The sequence below is a fragment of the Podarcis cretensis genome, assembly GCF_951804945.1.
Source record: "Podarcis cretensis genome assembly, chromosome: 6".
Classification (NCBI taxonomy): domain Eukaryota; kingdom Metazoa; phylum Chordata; class Lepidosauria; order Squamata; family Lacertidae; genus Podarcis; species Podarcis cretensis.
Window position 1 is genome coordinate 29,165,001 of NC_137175.1, and position 20,991 is coordinate 29,185,991.

The following is a 20,991-nucleotide window of genomic DNA, read 5'->3' on the forward strand; positions in this document are numbered from 1 at the left end:
ATCCAATAAAAGTAGAAAACCAAATAATGAGCCAGAACATATTCGTATTATACTCTTTATAGGCAATTTCCTTTCCCCCCTTCAGTTTCAAAATCTTTGGTCTGATTGTCAACAAACAACTGTACAGGCTACATCCTTATTTTATTGACTGGGAAGTTAGCCAGGATGGGTTATAGATGGTCTTCTGCTATATTCAAAAAAATATACTTTTTCATAATGGAAAGGACTAATGATAGCAAGTTCTTCCAAAATCAAGGTAGATGTAGAGTGGATAGGTGAGCTTTTAATTTTTGTGCTCTTCCTGCTCAACTTTTTCAGGTAGCCGGCAAGAAATCACAAAATGCTGGATTTGAGATCAAAGAGAGGATGACTTGGTGAAGCAGTCATTTTAATTTTAACCAGTGCCACAACCCAACAGGCAACACAAATTTGGGATGAAATGGAAAACAAAGGGAAAGTCAAGTGAATCTCTGTTCCACAGGTGTGGGGTGTGTGGAATGTGCTCTGCCAATCTTCAAATGAAAAGGTGTTAGTTGTGCACAAAGGATCACAAGGGCAAAACAGACCAGGCCATCTAAATCAGGATAGACAACAACCCCAAGGCTGGATTGATGCCCAGTGGGTTTTGAATGGGTGCAAGATAAACAGCGAGGAAGGCTGATATGGTCTAGCATAATAAAGTTCAATTTAGAATCTGGAAGAGCTGGGTTCAAGTCTCACCTCTGTAGGTATTGTGTGCGGCTCTGGGTACATGTCTGCCTCAGCTGGGAATAACAGTGTCTTACCCCACAGAGTTGTGGTGGCAGATGGGAAGTCACTCTACAAGTTTAAAGTGCTGTATAAGTGATAAATAGTGGTAATAATAGAAGCATCAGTTTTCTAGGTAAAGACTCAAAGGGCAATTTAATCAGGCCTCCTTAACTTATATTAGATCCAGTGCTGGGTGGGGGTGGGGGTGGGGGTGGGTCCCCCCCCAACAGATGTGCTGAACACAGCCAGACAGGGAGCTGCATCTTCAGAATCCCTTCTACCTTCCTCTTCAAAAATGTTTCCAATTAGACTCCTTTGAAAAGACAAATTTCACAAGTACCTTACTCAATGAGACCTCCAAATTGAGAAGTGGGTGGGGGTGTACATGCAAAAATCTTATTCTTTATTTAGAGGTAGGGCTAATTCTGTTGAAATATTTCAGGGTTAGCCCACTCTGACACTTGACCATGGCAGCAGGGAATCTTTGAGGAAGAGTAAGGGGAATGGGACTTAAACAGGGGCAACTGCATATCGGAATCTCTTAGTTTTAATCATCTTTGTCTTTGGCTCCATGCTTCAGGATACGGGTGAACTCCACATAGTTGAAGTTGCCTTTCTTGTCAATGGGGGCCTCTCGATACATCTCATCAACTTCTTCGTCCGTGAACCGGTCACCCATGGTGGTGAGCAGTTCCCGCAGGTGGTCTTCATGAATGAAACCTGTATGAATGGCGGAGACGATTGGGTGGGGGTGGAGAACCAAATCTGAGATTAGTGGAAGGTCACTTCTGAGGTGGCCCTCTAAGATAAATAATGTTTTGGCTTTGGCTACTACTGAGTGTTTCTCAAGGGTTTGTGGGCCTATGTCCCACTGGGCAGACAAATTTTATTTGAACTAAAATAATCCACACCGGGCCATAGCTATTTCCTGCCTAATATTTAGGGTTTATTTTATTTAATTCATTTCCAAGCAAAGGGAGGCCAGTAAGCTTCCGTCTCATTACAGCCTCCGTTCCAATAAGCATAAAAGGTAAAAGGTAAAGGTACCCCTGCCCATACGGGCCAGTCTTGACAGACTCTGGGGTTGTGCGCCCATCTCACTTAAGAGGCCAGGGGCCAGCGCTGTCCGGAGACACTTCCGGGTCACGTGGCCAGCGTGACATCGCTGCTCTGGCGAGCCAGAGCCGCACACGGAAACGCCGTTTACCTTCCCGCTGGTAAGCGGTCCCTATTTATCTACTTGCACCCGGAGGTGCTTTCGAACTGCTAGGTTGGCAGGCGCTGGGACCGAGCAGCGGGAGCGCACCCCGCCGCAGGGATTCGAACCGCCAACCTTTCGATCGGCAAGTCCTAGGCGCTGAGGCTTTAACCCACAGCACCACCTGCGTCCCATCCAATAAGCATACCTCCTCACTTATTAAGGGTTGAATCACTATTGTTATTTTGCTGGCAACAACAGTGTACATAGTGCTTCACCGAGTAGTACAATCCAAAGGCACAGATCCCAGCCTCCAGGAGTTTACAGTCTGAACTGATTGTGGAGGAGGCAAGTGAGCAGAATGAAAGAAGGGAGAGCCAGCTGTATCCTTCCTTGGCCTCAGATATGTGTGAAGATTTCTACTGACACACAGCAGCATGTTTGTTTGGCTCTAACTGCTGCCACAACCTATCTTAGACTATCCAGTTTGCAATGGAGAGGTGGTCTGCATGGAACATACCTGTGGCTTCCTCATCAAAGCAAGCAAAAGCATTGCGGATGACATCTTCCGGATCAGTTCCATTCAGCTTCTCTCCAAACATGGTGAGGAACATGGTGAAGTTGATGGGCCCAGGTGCCTCACTCATCATGCCCTCCAGGTACTCATCCGTAGGATTCTTCCCTGAAAGGTACAAGTCGGATGAGAGATTAGTCCACGTTTGAAAGGCCCTGGCCCAGCAGAGCAATTCAAGCTCACTGCTTGAGCCCCACAAGATGTGGCCACTGCATTGCCTTCTCTGTCTGTGACCAGAGGAGAGAAAAATTGAGGGGTTGGAACTGGATTCACCTAGCAAAGCAGCAACAAAAACAAGGAGGAGGAGGAGAATGTAAATATATTGGAATCCTCCATCCTTGCACTTGTCTCTTCAAGATTAATTCTCGTTCTGGCTGTACAACAATGCTTTTTTTTGGTAAGCATTTGTCTTTACACCAGGAATGGGGAACCTCTTGCCACCCAGATGAGTTGGACTGCTATTTCCATCAGGCCCAGGGGTCAAGGATGATATGAGCTGCAGTGCAATCCTATTCAAAAGTATGTTCCACTGAGTTCAACGGAACTTGCTTTTAGGTAAGTGGGCATAGGATTGCAACCTCAGTTTGTACTCGTGTACAAGATGTGGATGATAGAAGGAATCATAATGATGGGAAGTGTCCAAAAGTGTTAACAGTATGCTCAGTCCAGGTCAGCTGCCTTGACTGTATCCTAGCAGTGTGAAGTTTGCTCCTTCTCTGCAAGGGATTCGTAACAGAAACCTGAATATAAACATTTCTTAGTGGCGTAACTAAACCAGGGCAATAAAACACCCCTGTGACCTTATCCTCAAAGGTGAAAGGGCCCTTTGCTCACGAAGAAGACACGTTTCCTAGGAGCTTCCCTGGAAATGGCCTATAAAACCAGGTCCTGGGGTTATGGCTTAGTTAGGAGACAAGCATGATGAGTCAAAAGGAACGGCTGTCTGAAAGGGGAAAAATACCCTGGGAGGAGAGAAAAACTGCCAAGTCAGGATGACTTAGTTCTCCTGGATTGCTCATCAGTCTCTACATTAAACCAAGATGTACTTTTATCTACCTAAGTGCCCTCTAGTGGTCATCAGTACAAATACAATGCTTAAAATAATTTAAAACTCTGAACTGTACTAATCTGATGACTACTTCCTGATTCCTCTCCATGCATTCAGGTGTTCTCTCAACCATTTTATTTCCTTGATTTATAGTCTCCACAACCTCTCTACTCAGGATGAATTTACTGGCCTTGAAATGAGCTTGACAATGGTTCAGTGAGTGTGCAGAATGCAGGCTGGCCTTTGTGATCTGGATATTCATAGAGGACCCTTTCATCCCACAACTGTCACCACACTGAGACTGAGTCTGCCTGGGGTGACTATAAGCCTGTCTGCCAGAAGCCAAATCTGTTCTTGTTTGTCTCAAAATCCACAATTTGGACAATCCCTTTTTTAGGACCAACCAGAAAGTCACAAAATAGTGACCATAATTTTGAGTTCTTCCTAATTCTTTCACAGGCTGGATTATGCAAAGCAGGGGTTAAAGAGGAGAACAAAATAAATAAACAACATGGCACCCATAAGATCGCAACTAGACTCAGGCTGTGTACATACTATACATTTAAAGCACATCCCCACCCCACAAAAAGACAGTTTAAGCCTCATACAGCAACAGTTTCCAGCAGCCTTAGCGAACTATAGTTCCCATGATTCTTTGAGGAAAAGTCATATATTTTAAATGTGCTTTAAACGGATGCTGTGCGTACAACCTTAATTTGAATATGGATTGGATTGGATTGGATTGGATTAGTGTCTGCTAAATGCTGCTGGCCTCAGGTTGCACCTAGGATTCTGGGACGAAGAAGCAATGGCTGACCCCTATTTTGCAAACCACGAAGTCCAACAGTTACCCAGAACTGTCTGAAGCCTTGAGCAAGGGGGATGAGGGTCCCGTAGCTCCCCAAATGTTGCTAGGCTGCAGCTCCCATCATCTCTCACCCTTGGCCATTTGAGCAAGATTTGCTTTGCAGAGTTGGTCAAGGGCTTCAGGCTTCCGAGTGACATTTGAGGTCAGCCCTGCCCTGCCTGATTTAGCAACTGACCTGGGTATCTGGGGCAGGGGGAGTTTCTGGGAATAAGAGGCTAGGCCTGGCCATCAGACTTCTTTCGGCTTGTTAAAATCTTAGTTTCAAGATGTGGATCACTGCCACTTGTGGGATCAGATTTCATAGTTTCACTATGTGCGAAGAACTTTCTTTTGTCGATGCTGAATAATCCAACATTGCCTCATATTCCATGGCTTATTGCAAGCAGGGATGTTCTTTGATCTTTCAAATTTCAGCAGCACCCTGTGTGAGGCCAAAATTTGGTGGCTTTCCCCCTGCCCCACCTCTCACCTTCCTTTCTGTGTGTGCATTACATCACAGTTGCAATGCCCTGCAGCGCCCCCCTCAGCTCAGTACCCAGTGTGGGTGAACCGGTCACGCTGCCCTAAATCTGCCTCTGCTGCAAAACTCCCACCCTACCTCCTGATTCACTGCATAAAAGCCATGGCTCTTTCTCTCTCCCCCTCTCTCACACACAATGGAGGAGGTGAAGCAATTCCCAGAGGGATTGTCTATCAGTGCTGGCCACTGGCAAAAGGCAGTAGGTGGAGCCACAGCCAATAACCAACAGAGCCAAGTAATTCTAGTTTTGTCCCCATCCTCCGCCCTGTTAATCAGGGGCAGACTTTGGTCTTTTGAATTTCAGCTATACCCTGTGAGAACCCCAAATTTGGTGCATGCCCCCGTCTCTCACCTTCCATTCTGCTCATTTCACTATGTCAGTGTTATGTACTGAGTTGAATAGGATCCCAAATGCAGCAGTCTGATTGGTCCTAGAACAATAGGATTCAGAATGCAGCAGTCTGATTGGTCCTAGAACAATGCAGCAGTATGATTGGTCTGCCGGAGCCACCCAATCCAGCTCCAGGTGGAAGTGAATCCGCAACCTGATTGGCTTACAGGAGAATCCCGGAATTATATAATGTATATAAAGCAGATATTGTGGGGGAACTTTCATTCCTCGCTACTATGAGCTGAATAAAGAACATGAAATCCACACTCAACTCCGAGTATATTTCAGTCATAGTCATGACACCCTGTGGCTCCTCCTAGGCTCAGCGCCCAGTGGAGTAGAACTGGTTGCGCTGCGCTAAATCCATTCCACAAGGGCACGTAAAATGACAGGCAGTGCCTGGAATGGCTGAAAGTAAGAAGGCAAGCAAGTGCAGGCTATCTGGGGGCAGAATGGAGTTGGTAGGAAAGTGCCTGACACCCCAATGGACCATCCTCTACTGTGATCCAGAGAGCAAGAATGGGTCTAAGGTGCCTCTAGGGCAACATGAGATTAAAGCAGGGGCCACAGGAGCCTCATCACTAATGTAAAGGTATTGGCACCATCATTACAAGATGAGGAACCAACATCTCTAGTTGCTTTGAGCAGATGAAGATCTTTGGTAGATGTCTGGCTGCTTGGCAGTAGCTTTGCAAAGGTTTCTGACACCCGGTTGTTTAAGCAACAGCAACAGTAAAACCACTTCCCCCAATTCAATTTAAATATAGGCTTAATAAAACAAGCAAACTAACTATTTAACCAGCCTGGTCAATGGTTGGGAATCATGGGAGCTGTAGCGCAGCAACCTCTGGAGAGACAGAGGGTCCCCATCCCTGCCTTAAGATTATCTACTAAGTTCTTGACCGAGGTGAGATTGAAAGGGAGGGCTTTCTGGTTCACAGCTCACACTAATAGCCCTGGAGCCACGCCAGCTCACAATGAAATTGCATTTGACTCAATGCTGCTTTGTTACCGAGAGATGCCAGCATGTCATGCAGATCTTCCTTGTCTATGAATCCGTCACGGTTTTGGTCGATCATATTGAAAGCCTCCTTGAACTCCTGGATCTGCGACTGGTCAAACATGGCGAAGACATTGGAAGTCGCACGCTGAGGGCGCTTCTTGGTAGTCTTCGCCTTGGCCCGTTTGCTCGACATCTTGGTGGAGTTTTTGGAAGGGGACTAGGAAAAACAAAACAGACTGTTTGCTTACAATACTTCTTCTTTTAGCCTTTTTAAATATACAAAGTTTACAGACTATGGATGACATAATACATATTACAGTTGAATGTTCACTAATTTACTACCAGAGCATTCTACATTAAATTTGTATCTTCACTATTATATAGCACAAATACAGATAATATGTTCTTTAAAATACTATTACCTCATTTTAGAAATATTATATCATTTCTATCTTGTAAGTAAGTAAGTAATCAGATAATTACTTTTGATAGCAGTGAAAAGGCTTTCAATAACAATATATATAATTATTAATTCTAACATGTTCTGATTTCATGTACGAAATAAGGTAGATTGCCAATTCTCAAATCACTCACTGCTATCACTTTTGTGCCTACTTTCCTTTAAACATTAATTTCGTTATTTTAATAAACCATTTTCAGTTCATTGGAATTATTGGAGCACACGTTTAGCAGCAATTAATGTTTTAGCAGCAGTTAACAAACCCCTGACAAAATTGTGACGTTCTGGTCTTGTATCTTTAAAAAATGGATTCATGTTAATGGGTTCATTTGTACATCCAGTTATTTATTGTGTGTACATCCAGTTATTTATTGTGTGCAGTTATTTATTGTGTGCACTGTGTTCCACAGTGTGGGTGCTACTACCGAAAAGGCCCTCTGCCTGGTTCCCTGTAACTTGGCTTCTCAGTGAGGGAACCGCCAGAAGGCCCTCTGTGCTGGAACTCAGTGTCCGGGCAGAACAATGGGGGTGGAGACGCTCCTTCAGGTATACCGGACCAAGGCAGTTTAGCCCCAAGAGATGCCACCATTGTCCTGGCTGTGTAATAAGTGAGAGTGCTTCATCCCTGTTCCAATACACCACTCCTTCTGTATTCATGATAGAAGCCCTTTCCTCCATTCCATCTGGTTGCCCTAATGTTTAATCATTTCACATTTTGGAGATGTTATCTGAAGGATTTAAGATCTGATGCCACAATACTGCCCCCCTCCCCCCGCTTCCCTGCCTTCAGCAAATGCTGCATTCTGAATCTCATGACTAAAACAACCATCTTCAAATGGCATCTTGAAGAGTTTTGGTAAACTATTCAAATCTTTGTATTGCGAATACCATCCAAGGCAAGCTGGGAATCCATTTCTGAGCTTCTGCAATAATAATAATAATAATAATAATAATAATAATAATAATAATAATAATTTATTTATACCCCGCCATCTGGCTGGGTTTCCCCAGCCACTCTGGGCGGCTACCAACCAAATATTAAAAACACAATACAGCATTAAATATAAAAAACTTCCCTCAACAGGGCTGCCTTCGGTGGGATGGGGAGGTTTGCATCATGATGACACATTTGAGACATTTGAAAGCAACAGAAAAAGCATGCCTGCACACAAATGGTGGCCCATTGCAATCACCAGCGTAAACTGTGTCCAGCCTTGCAACAAACCTGTGATGAAGACCACTTCCCATTCTTCGGACAGCTCACTGCACCAGAACTCACCATTGCTAGAGTGGGGAGAGCTACCCTGTGCATGCATATACATTGTTCCCATCTAGCCTAATGCCTGAGAGTTACCCAGGAAATTCAACATATGCAGCTATAGGGGATAGTGAAAGCCTTTGTTGTTCAATATCTGCCTGACAATCAGCTGTTAAAGATACACAAACCCATGGGGGGGGGCAGATAAGGGAAAGAGAAATGGCAATGCTACTTGCTACTCATTTAGGTTCCAGTCCTAGTACACACATCTACCTGGGAGTAAGCCCCATTGAACTCAGTGGGACTTACTTCTAAGCAGATGTGTAGAGCATTACACTGCTGGTGTCTGATTTCTTAGGGAGACAGAAGCAATACCTTCAGAAACTTGGGGCAATTTTCACCAGGAGATCCTTCCCTCTAAAGAACCAACCCTTAGCTAAATTGTCTTTCTTTGATTCTCCTTTCATAAGGACAGGCTTGCAAGTAAGATGCAGGCGCTGGGCCTATTCCGGAATAAGCAGGAAATTATCTGTTCCCAGCAGATTCTTAGCATTCCATTCCCCACCCGCTCTGTCTAGCCAGGCAGAGTGTGGCATGTGGATCTGTGCTCTTTCCTACAGCTAGAGCTTGTTAATAAGGATTAGAGGCTCCCTCCCAGTTCATCAGAAGAACGGGCAGGAATTTTAAAATATCTATATCTGTATTGTATATATGTACGTATGCCATGTTTCTTTCTTTCTCTCTCTCTCTCTCTCTCTCTCTCTCTCTCTCTCTCTCTCTCTCACACACACACACACACACACACACACACACTTTAGACCTCACAGGAACATAGGCAGACCACTTACCAAGGCAGACCACTGGCAACATTTAACTCAGTAATTGTCTACACTGACTTGCAATGGCTATCCAGGGTTTCAGGCAGGTAACATTCCTAACCTTAGCTGAAGCTACAGGGATTGAACCTTCTGTGTGCAAAGGTCTGCCACTAGCTGCAGCCTTTCTCCACTCAGGGCTTGGACTAGCTTGCTCCATTCCTGGGATAGCTCAGTTGGTAGAGCATGAGCCTCTTAATCTCAGGGTTGTGGGTTCAAGTCCCACATCAGGCAAACGATTCCTGCATTGCACTAGTTGGACTAGATAACCCTCGTGATCCCTTCCAACTCTGCGATTCTGTAATTCTCAGGCAGGACTGGTTCAAGGCACATTTTGCTGCTTGAAGGGCAAGATGGCACCTCAGTCCAAATGCAGACTGGACCAGCAATTGTATCTTATATAAATACTGGCAGGAAGCCAGTTAAGGCCAGTGGGTGCAGGCAGGGGGTTCCAGCCAAGGGGTTCAGGAGAAACAGCCAGGAGGCTGCTGCCTCCTTCCCCAAGCGTTTGCTGGCTGAGGCAGTTGCCTCACTCTGCCTAATGGTAGGGCCAGCCCTGCTCTCAAGCTTAGTCAGTGTCTAGAAGGCATGACACAACAATTTCCTTCGCTCTCCAGAAACTGCCATGGCAAACTAAATTCAGGTCTGCTTATGCCCAGTTCCATGCTGCCAGAGAAGCTTAGTAGTGTGTGTGTGTGTGTGTGTGTGTGTGTGTGTGTGTGTGTGTGTGTAAATCCCTTCCTAGTGGAAAGGGATGCTAGGTCAGAGTCTTAGTACAGGCCTGATGCTACTTTCTGTGCAATGCAGTCCTTTGTGGGAAACTCTCACTCTCTCTCTTCCTCCGTGTGTGTGTGTGTGTGTGTGTGTGTGTGTGTGTGTGTACCTGCTAAAGAGGCACACACATTCAAGGACTAAAAAATGCCCAGCTCCTTGTTCTTCTCTAACTCCAGGGAATTAATTTTTTTTTTATAAAACAACAACACCATGCATTTAGGTAGCTGATAAGAGCATGCCCAGCAGTTACGCTGGGAGTGCGTTGCTGTTTAGCAATCCTGAGAAGGGTAGATGAAGGGAGAGAGGGAGAGCAGCCCTGCCCCCAGACAATGATTGCCGAGCTCAAAGGCTAGCTTGTTAGCGCAGGCTAGGAGAGGAGCTCTTTTCTGCCAGCCCCAGGAAGACAAGGGGGGCAAGATGATTAGTTCAAGGCTTCGATACACCTCCCACTACAAAGAGGATAAAAGCCTTTTTGTCCTCCTGCCTGGAGTGGGACTTTACCCAACATTACATTTGTCACCAGCTGCCTCCTTTCCATTAGCCGTATCACAGAGGAACTTGCAGGGAGCAGAAGCCAAGAGCGATGGGAACCCTTCCTGCATTCCTTAGGGGCTGTGTTTGGGGGACCTGCATTACTGCAGTCCCTCTTGAGAAGCAGGTTCCTCCTTCAGAAACACACTCAGGCAGAGGTTCCATAGGCACAAACAGGTGCCATGGAGGCAGTTGATCAGAGTGCATCTGGGACCACGTGCAGACATCTTTCTCCCATCAGTCACAGAGGGAACTCAGGGTGCAGTCAGATTGGGTGTCAGTTGTAGGATTGGTGGTCCCCCTCAGGCATGGATTTTTTTTAAAAAAAAACGCAGCATCAAAATGCCACCCCATATTCTTCCCTCACACTTTTAATCTGGATTTCACCCATTCCAGGAAAAATGCATTTAAGTTGCCAACAACCAGTTTGCAACATCTGAATGGTTCATTTACAGTACAGTGGTACCTTGGGTTAAGTATTTAATTTGTTCCGGAGGTCCGTTCTTAACCTGAAACTGTTCTTAACCTGAAGCACCACTTTAGCTAATGGGGCCTCCTGCTGCTGCCGTGCCACAGGAGCACAATATCTGTTCTCATCCTGAAGCAAAGTTCTTAACCCGAGGTACTATTTCTGGGTTAGCGGAGTCTGTAACCTGAAGCGTATGTAACCTGAAGCGTATGTAACCCGAGGTACCACTGTACTTTATTAAGCTTCTGTCTGGGAAGCACCCAGAAACACATTTTGTTTTTGTATCACTACCTTGATTTGTCTCCAGCTCTCCAGTATCCCTGGATATTTCCTACTGAATCGCAGGTGACACAGATCCCATCCAACAGGCTGGGGCCTATGGGAGCTATTGTCCAACCATATCCAGAGGCCTGCATGTTCCCCTATCTATCCTTGGATCAAAACAAGTTTGTGCTAAAGATGAGATTCTAATCAGGTCTCCACTAGCTCTCAATACTTCGTGTGCATAACGTTCAAAATAAAGTAAAACGTTTCCAAAAAATAAAATAATATCTTTCGTCAATACTCCATATAAGCAGGTATCTCAACTCAGCTTGACCTATTCTAAATGACCTGCTCCTGGCTACAGGACAAGTATTTTCTTCTGTCAAATGGAGAATATAAATGATACATCTCCCTGATAAAAAACACTGGCTGCATGAGAGCAGCAGCATAGCTAGCTGATCGGGTGCTTGGGGTGGCGTGCGCGCCCTGCAGCTGGGGGCAGCACAAACCACCCATAGGGCAGGGTGAGCCAGGGCAGGGCACGCTGTGTGGAGCCTCTCTGCAGCCTCCCCCTCAGCTGTAGGGCGGCTGAGGCGGTGGGCAGACACAAGCCCGAGCTGCTTGAAAAAGCACCGTGGAGCTTGCAGGCAGTCTACCCACTGCCTCCCTAATCAGGAGAGACATGTGGCTCAGGCATGCTGCAGGCCCAGTACCCCCACCTCACCTAGCTATGCCTCTGGATTAGGCAGATTCATGGAGGAGAGGGCTGTTGAAGGCTACTAGCCATAAAGGCTATGCTCTGCCTGCAAAGTTGGAGGCAGCAATGCTTCTGCTTTCTGGAAATCACTCGAGGGGAGAGTGTTCCTGCTTTGGCGTAGGAAGGGGCGTGTGGTGGGTGCGGGAGTTATTTTTTCAAAAACACATTTTTTTGCCATTTTGTCATCCCCCTCAGTGATGACACCCGGGGCGATCCGCACCCACCGCACCCCCCTTCCTACGCTACTGAGAGTGCTCATTTGCTTCTACCCATCGAGAAGACCTGGACCAGCCTTAGCATGCAGTAGGGTGAATTTACAGACAATAGCTGAGGTGGAGGAGGGATAGATGAAGACAGGAATTGGCACCTGAATAGTGTATCAATGCTTTATTCTTTTTTTAAAAAAGAATAGTGACTGCAGCAGGGCAGGTGGCCCCATTAGGACTTGGCTTCAGGGAGTAAAATGTCCTGTGCTGGCACCCAAAAGAACTTGCATGGCCCTGACGGTATCAGTATACTGGGCTCCCCGCCCCCCCAGGTTAGATGCTGATTTTGCAGTGGTGTTGCAAGCCACTGTTTTGTTCTGCCTTTGTTGGACTGAAGTCATAGGCCTGGGATGTTAGGAATTTGACCTGTTGCTTTTGCAGCTGAGACAAAAATAAATCCACGGTGAGCCAAAGAATATTATTTTGCAGCAGGATTTTGGTATACCCACACGAGCAGGTCAAGAGCACCATGTGAGGTTGCAAACTCAAAATGACACTGAATTGGCCATTCACTGCTGCGGCCACTCTCTTTCCTTCCTTTCCTTTCCTTTCCCTTCCCTTCCCTTGACCCATCTGTACACTTCACTCAATGGCAGAGCACATTTTCTGCATGCAGGCAGTCCCAGCTTCAATCTCCAGCATCTCCAGGCTGTGAGAGAGCCCTGTCTGAAATCCCAGAGACCTGTGGCCAATGTACACAACACTGGGCTGAATCAACCAATGGTGTCACTCAGCAGAAGGGGGTGACAGGGGAGGGATAGTGAACTTGTGGTGGGCAGCAGAGAGGGTCTGCATGGGCTGCATATAGCCTTTGGGCTGTGAGCTGCCCTCCTGTGTCCTAGAGATTTGAACCTCCATCAGACATGCTGTTCACCACACCATCCCTCCAGATATACACTATACGGCAAAGTACATTATGAAGAGAGACTCTGTCTGTGTGGACAACCCTGCGTCGAGGACTGCGCCATTCTTTATTGCAGCGCCCATTATACATAGACCCAAGAGACTGATTTATAAAACCCTTGTTTACGAATGGAACACATTTGAATAGGGTGGAAAGGGTGAAATGGCTGCTGAGCGACACCGACGACTTTGTTACTTATAAAGTAGCACACTGTGCGCTGGCAACTAAGAAGATCAGGAGGAAGGAACTAGACAAAATAGCGAAAAACTGCAAAGGGGATTCAGATATTTAATTTGGCACATCTTACCTGAGAATCTTCTGCTATTCTATTCTGTTCAATGCAACAAATAATTTTAGTAGCCGTGACTGTGGTTTTATTGTATGTCTGTGCCCGATGATTTTTATGGTTATGGTTATTGTTCTTTTTTTCTGTTTCTTTTTTGTTCTCCTTCTGAATGATGCCATGGCCTATGGCTAGTGCAATAAAAAGTTTAATTGGAAATTGTTTAAAAATCTGCTTCTGTGGAGTTAGGACACTTCATCCCCACCCCCTGGGTATCCCATTGCACACCAGGCAATTATTCTTATTATTATTGGTAACATCCCATGTTTGCTGTATGCATTCATTCAGTAAATGCCCCCTTCCCTGCCACCTGCCCAGATAAAGGACCCCTGACCATTAGGTCCAGTCGTGACCGACTCTGGGGTTGTGGTGCTCATCTCGCTTTATTGGCTGAGGGAGCCGGCGTACAGCTTCCGGGTCATGTGGCCAGCATGACTAAGCCACTGCTGGCGAACCAGAGCAGCGCACGGAAATGCCGTTTACCTTCCCGCCGGAGCGGCACCTATTTATCTACTTGCACTTTGACATGCTTTCGAACTGCTAGGTTGGCAGGAGCAGGGAGCGAGCAACGGGAGCTCACCCCGTCGCGGGGATTCGAACCGCCGACCTTCTGATCAGAAAGATCTAGGCTCTGTGGTTTAACCCACAGCGCCACCTGCGTCGCTTACCTGCCCAGATAGGAAGTGCCTTATTCTGAGTCATACCATTGGTCCATCTAGCTCAATACTGACTCGCAGCAAGCCTGCAGGGTTTCATACAAGGAGTCATAGAGTCATAGAGTTGGGACAGACCCCAAGGGTCATCAAGCCCAACCTCCAGCAAGATAGGAGTCTCTCCCACCCCTACCTGGAGATGCCAGGGATTGAACCTGGAACCTTGTGCATGCAGAGCAGATGTTCTGCCACTGAGGTATGCCCCTTCCCCTCTGATGATGGACAGAGAAAACCTCATAGTATGGCAGTGGTGTGTCATAATTCTTCAGATCAATGTCTTTCCTTGCTTTTTGTTTGGCCTGCAATGGGAGGATGGGGTAGAGGCCAGAAGAGAGCCGTTTCATTTCTGCTCCAGACCCACAAAGCCAGCTGTGTGCACTGCACAGATCACTGTCAACAGAGCTCAGTTGCTTCTGGGGATCAGCCCTGGAATTGCTTTTCAGTGTTTCTCTTGACTTTTGAACATGCAAAGTAGTAATAAAAAGGGCCCTTCTGAGCATGGGCAGAGTGCATGAGTAAGCAGACATCCCTCACAGCCAGCCAAGATTCTACACTTAGGGGAGGACTAGTGATGAGGTCTTCCAGGGGTGTACCTGAGGACTCTTTTAAGGGTGCCCTCCGCTAGAAGATTATTTGTTTAATGTCAGGTATATCAGTTCAACGTGAAACACTGATTGTGCTTATCACTAGAACATACAGTAGCAAGTCAGACCACTGGTCCATGTAACTGACTGCTGACTTGCAGCAGAGCTACACTGACTGGCATTCCCAGCCCTGCACTGCAGCTGCCGGGAACTGAACCTGCAACCTTCTGCAGGCCAAGCAGTTGCTCTGTCACTGACCTGTGAGGCTTCCTGCTGCTAGGCTGGGTGACAGATTCTGGAGACAAGCAAATGGGTCCTGTGCAACCCCAGTGAGCTTGACTCTCGCTTGTTCCAGTATCAGTTGGCATTTCTTTCTCTGAAACACATTTTCCCGTGTTGGGGTACGGAGGGGGGCTGTCGCTTGCAGAGGATGGGGTGCTATGTTTTGGGGATGCTCTAACTCCAGATTTCTTGTATTGAGAAGGTGAACAGATAGGCTACAAGACATTGCTTTGCTCTCCTGCCCAGGGTGGGGGGGGGTAATGCTGGAAGTTAGGGGAACCTTTCAAAAAATCAAGAGATGGCCACATCACATCCCACAGCTTGTGCACTTCTTGGGTAAACTTCAACCGTCTTCCCATACTTCTAGTTGTTTGGAGTTGAAAGAATTGTAGTCCGAAACATCAGGAGGGCTCTGCATTGTGGGACAACGCTGCTATGCTCAAAGCAAGGTGCTTAAGGAGTGGCAAAAGTGGACCCCACCCCACCACTAAGAGGCAGTGAGGTTGTTGTTGTTTAGTCATTTAGTCGTGTCCGACTCTTCGTGACCCCATGAACCAGAGCACGCCAGGCACTCCTGTCTTCCACTGCCTCCTGCAGTTTGGTCAAACTCATGCTGGTAGCTTCAAGAACACTGTCCAACTATCTCATCCTCAGACAGTGAGGTGCAGTGGTTAATGTGTTGAACCTGCGCTGCAGAAACTCAAAATCAAATCCCTGCTCAGCCATGATGCTCACTGTGTGGCTCGGGACCAGTTTCTCCTCCCATCTCCTCTCTCTTTTCCAGCTTAACCTAACTGACTGGATTGTTGCAGTGGTGTAATGGAGGGCGAGGACTGTGTATGCTGCCTTGAACAATAAGGAAATCAAACTTCCTCAGTCTGGAGCACTGCTGATGCATTGGGCCACAGCTCCCATGGAAGTACGGCAAGGGGGCTGCTGGGAGTTGTAGTTCAAAACATCTCCAGGGGGGCACCAGCTTGGGGAAGGCTGAAATAAATAACCAGAAACCTTCCCTTCCTAGAGTCACTATTCCTCATACACCTCATGCGTCTTGAAACCAGTAGGCAGTAAATTACCAGGGGAGGCCAGCTAGTTTCTTACAGCGAAAAACAACAGGGACTAGTTACTTTTGCCGCAGCAAAGACAACAGGGACTAGTTACTTCGGATTAATGAGTGGCTGGGTCATATGCAGCAAGTTATCCCGCATTCTCTCCCCTACCCTGGTCTTGACCACCCACCAGCCCCGTCCTCACGGAACAAAGGGGAATCCAAAGAAGGGCGCTTACCTGTCACACAGAAACTTCTTCCAAGCCGGCAGAGAAAAGCGCTTCCCCCACGATCCCCGCAGAGAAGATGCGACTTCTAGCTGTGTTGTTTTCAATCGCCCTGGTCTGGAAAGAGCGGGATCGGGCGGACGAGGCGGCCAATGGAGCCGAGACTTTGCCCAAACGGTTCCCTCCCACCCCAAAGGATTTGGCCATACAAGGCGAAAGAATGCCGAGCTGTGCGGGTGGCAGCAGCCCGGCCGGGGGACGCGGGGCTGGGGACGGAGAGAAGAGGACGGCAAGCGAGGATTCTGCCTTATATAGATGAAATGATGTCCGGGCTGGGGAGGAGGAGAACCGGGAGAAGCAACAGAGGCTTCGCGGTGCCGGGAGCAGCCGATGGAGAGGATGGAGACGCAGCTTCCTTTTTAAGGCTGCAAAGGACGCCCTTCCATGCTGGTTGGGTGCAGGAGTTTAAACAAAGCTATTAAAGAAACTTTTAAAAGCCAGAAACTTCCTGGGCGCAGGGATCATTGGCATTTTTTTCTTTCCCCAACGCACAGCTTTTCCCTGCGCAGAATTCCAGCATTTCTGTTTTCTCCTCGTACGAAATAAAAGCATAGACACAGGAAAATCTCCCCCACCCCGACTTTTCTTTTAATTTTAAGTTTCCTCTTCCACTCTATCCCTCCCTCCGCAGTTAAAGCAAACACCAGTCTCGGCCCCGCCCCCTTGTGGCGCAGGCTGGTATCGCAGCCGCGATGACCTCGGGCTGCTTCCGCCCAGTCGAGGGACGCTGAACTTTTCTTTTCTTTTTTTGGTTGGGGGGATTATTCACTTGCTAATCAAACATGCAGGAGCTCCGAAGAGGAGAATTGTATGACGCTGATGTTTTGCAGCACGCTTCTTGTTGCGGTATTTCCATCCATTGGGTACTTTTAAATTTTGAAATTAGAGGCTGCCTTACCCTCCAGTAGGGAACCTGGTGCCACTGTGGGTTAAACCACAGAGCCTAGGACTTGCCGATCAGAAGGTCGGTGGTTCGAATCCCCGCGACGGGGTGAGCACCCGTTGCTCAGTCCCTGCTCCTGCCAACCTAGCAGTTCGAAAGCACATCAAAGCGCAAGTAGATAAATAGGTACCGCTCCGGCGGGAAGGTAAACGGCGTTTCCGTGCACTGCTCTGGTTCGCCAGAAGCGGCTTAGTCATGCTGGCCACATGACCCGGAAGCTGTATGCCGGCTCCCTCGGCCAATAAAGCGAGATGAGCGCCGCAACCCCAGAGTCGGTCACAACTGGACCTAATGGTCAGGGGTCCCTTTACCTTTCCCCTCCATTAAGAATTAGATTAAGAAGTCCCATCTGGATCAAGTTCAAGGTTCATCTAGCGCAGCATCCTGTTCTCACAGGGGCTGACAAGATGAGTGCACCATCGCTCTTCTTGCTTGTTATTTTCAGCAACTGGAATTCAAGAGGCATGCCACCTTCAGTCCTGGAGGTGGAACCTGTTATCCAGAGCAACCAAAAACAAATGTGCCTCATCAGCCATAAGGCAGCCCTTCAAATAGCTGAAGATGGCTTTTCGCATACTGCTTACTAATCTCTTTTTCAGGTTAAAAATCACCTGCAACTCCTTCAGCTTTTCTTCGTAGGATTGGATATTCAGGTTCCTCGCCACCTTTGCTGGCTTCCAATGCAAAGGGCACTTTGTCCAGGCAGAAATTCTGTAACACTTTATCTGGGAGCAAATCCCACTGAACTCAGCGGTCTTTACTTCTGCACGGACACGCAGAGGAATGCACTGCAAGTAATAGGCCTGTCATGCTGTAGTGAGCAAGTTTGATGAAATACAATGCAAAGTGTTTTGGAAACAACAACTTCAAATCATTACATTTCCATAAAACCCAGACAGAACGCCTTTGCACTGAAATATTATCATTTCTACACATGTATGTCACGCTTTGTCAAATTGCCTTGAAATATGTTCAAAGCTGAAAGGCAAGACTTACAATTATTTATTTTTTACAACAAATAAATGGCAATTGCTTCCTAACCATTTCCTCAGGAATATATATTTGCAGGACTTCAAAATTCATTGTAACGGTGTGAGATCATAATTATAGTTTTAACATTTATAGAACTGTCTACAGCACAGCTGGGCAAATATTGATTGGGATCTCCTGGCAGATTGCTGGATGATTTGTTGTAGATTGATGAAGGGTTCTGAATAGCAATTGTTTACAATAGCAGCAATAAGAAGATATCGTGTTTTAGAATATCTGATTTACAGTAACTCGGATGTAGACTTGTATGTCTATTTACCAGTCAGTGTATGCCTCCTGTGGTAGATAACTGACTTTGCCCCCAAACCAGCTTTTCCAATCTGTCTCCACCCACTGCCAATATTTTGCACCCAGTTTGTTTTGTGAATCTCAGGGTTCCAGTAAAAAGCAAAACAGATCCCCCAAGCCTGAAGTCTGCTCACACTTGCTTTGGAATATCCCCATCACCACTTCACATACATTATCTACTCAATCTTCGCACCAACTCTGCACAGTAGGTTGGCATTATTAGCTTCCTATTACAGAGAGGGAGCTGAGTCGGACAGGCTTGCACCACTTACAGTGCAATTGTATGCACTTATATGGAGACGTAAGCCTCACTTAGTTCAGTGGGACTTACTCCCAGCTAAACGTGTATAGGATTGCAGCCTTAGGGAGTTTATGACTAATCAAATTTTAGGGATTTTAGCTTTACCACTCACCCACTTAACTAGGGCTGCAGAATTTAGGTTGCATACTAGCCTGGAGAAAGCCCCACTGCATATGAATGAGTTTTACTTTTGGACAAGCACACGTGCTAGACAATTTATTAGTTAATTACTTGACTGGGGAAGATAATTGATCGATTAATTTATTTAAAGAGCTTATATATGTACCGCTTAAATACAATAGTCTCTAAGCGGTTTACAAGAATACAATGCAAAAAGTAAAAACCAGTTATTATTTACTCCTGGATGAACTGGGTTAGGATTGCAGCCTAATATTTCTTTACTTGGGTGGCAGTCCCACTGCACTAGTCCTGCTCTCTGAACCAGTGTGGCATAGTGGTTAGATTATCAAGCTAAGACCTTGGGGACCAGAGTTGAAATCCCTGCTCATCCATTAAGTTCACTGGATGGCCTTGGGCCAGTTACCATGTCTCAACCTAATCCCTCACAGGTTGTTGTGAGGGTAAAATGGAGAGGCGGGAAGAACTCCTTGAGCTCCTTGGAAGAAAGGTGGGATAGAAACGTAATAATAATAATAATAATAATTCAATTCTTGAATTAAGCCAGCAAAACTATGTTCTTAGCCATTATCCTAAACATATTCACGAAACATGCTTGAGATTGCACTGGTAGTAATACAGTGGTACCTCAGGTTACAGACGCTTCAGGTTACAGACTCCGCTAACCCAGAAATAGTACCTGAGGTTAAGAACAGATGAGAACAGAAATCACGCAGCGGCGGCGCAACAACAGCGGGAGGCCCCATTAGCTAAAGTGGTGCTTCAGGTTAAGAACAATTTCAGGTTAAGAACGGACCTCCAGAATGAATTAAGTTCTTAACCCAAGGCATCACTGTATGTAGGAAACTTGCAATAATGGGCACAAAGTCAATAAATACCATGACCTGAAAGCACAATAAAGAACTACATACTTCCAGAGGTATGTTCTGGAGGCTCCTGCCAAGTTGCCAGTATGATAAACAGGTACTCTCTCTTCTTTTGTTCTGACTCTTCACCAATTTGTGACCCAGAAGGGTTTTGTTTTTTTTAAATTTAAGTAAGCCCACTGGGTTTGGCTTTGATGCTTTGCAGCTATGGTTATGTGTTTAATAGTTTTTGTTATATTGCAGTGCAGTTTTAGGAGCCATATTCCCACTGTGAGAGCAATGAGTTAAGCAAATACAGTGGTACCTTGGATTACATACGCATCAGGTTACATACGCTTCAGGTTACAGACTCCGCTAACCCAGAAATAGTACCTCAGGTTAAGAACTTTGCTTCAGGATGAGAACAGAAATCGTGCAGCGGCGGTGTGGCAGCAGCAGGAGGCCCCATTAGCTAAAGTGGTGCTTCAGGTTAAGAACAGTTTCAGGTTAAGAATGGACCTCCGGAATGAATTAAGTACTTAACCCAAGGTACCACTGTAGTGTAAATTCCCAAGTGCCTTTTAGCTTTCATGGCTATATTTGTGATCCCATGGGAAAGAAGATCCCACGTGAAAGCTGTGGAAGACAATAACTTTCTGCCACCTTGCGGCCAGTGAACATAGTATTAGGATCCTATTTGAAAGCAGTCTTGAATCTTGAGCCAGAAAGGGAAATCCACCCAAGTGAGAAGGCAGCCTACTTACTGCATATGGTAGGTATAGATGCAAACACATATATGCACTGAGGCCCCGCTGAATTGGCTGGTTTCAGCTTTCGATGCACAAGGCACATGCAGTGGCGTAGCGTGGGTTGTCAGCACCCGGGGCAAGGCAAGTAATTTGCACCCCCTAACCCGTAGATTTGCGCCCCCTAACCCTAACCCCCAGATGTTGCGGCCGGTGCGGCCGGCCCCCCCTGCACCCCCCATGCTACGCCACTGGGCACATGCATTTACCTTGTCTACTTATGTATAACTAGGGCTGGAGTAGGGCTTCCCTTTCCCAGAGGGCCATTTCACTTGTTACATGAGCAATATTATATGACCATTTCACATATCGCATGGGTTGAGTGTACACTCAAAAAGATCCTGTAGCCTTTCTGCAACAAGTGTACCTATATGATACATTGTTTCAAAACACCTGTTTGTGTCACTTTCAGCCTTGATAATTTGGGGTGTCTTCTTTAAAATTGTTAAAGAA

The 20,991-nt window shown here is 46.5% G+C and overlaps 1 protein-coding gene across 1 annotated transcript; it reads right to left on the minus strand.

The window, feature by feature from the left end:
- Window positions 1–41: 41 nt before the first annotated feature.
- Window positions 42–16,280, minus strand: MYL9 (myosin light chain 9). Its single transcript, XM_079980085.1, has 4 exons — window positions 16,120–16,280; window positions 6,362–6,569; window positions 2,469–2,630; window positions 42–1,470 (listed from the first exon to the last, which is right to left on the minus strand). Exons 2-4 carry the CDS (start codon window positions 6,543–6,545, stop codon window positions 1,298–1,300), a joined length of 519 nt encoding a protein of 172 aa, XP_079836211.1. The 5' UTR covers window positions 6,546–6,569; window positions 16,120–16,280; the 3' UTR covers window positions 42–1,297.
- Between the last annotated feature and the right edge of the window lie 4,711 nt (window positions 16,281–20,991).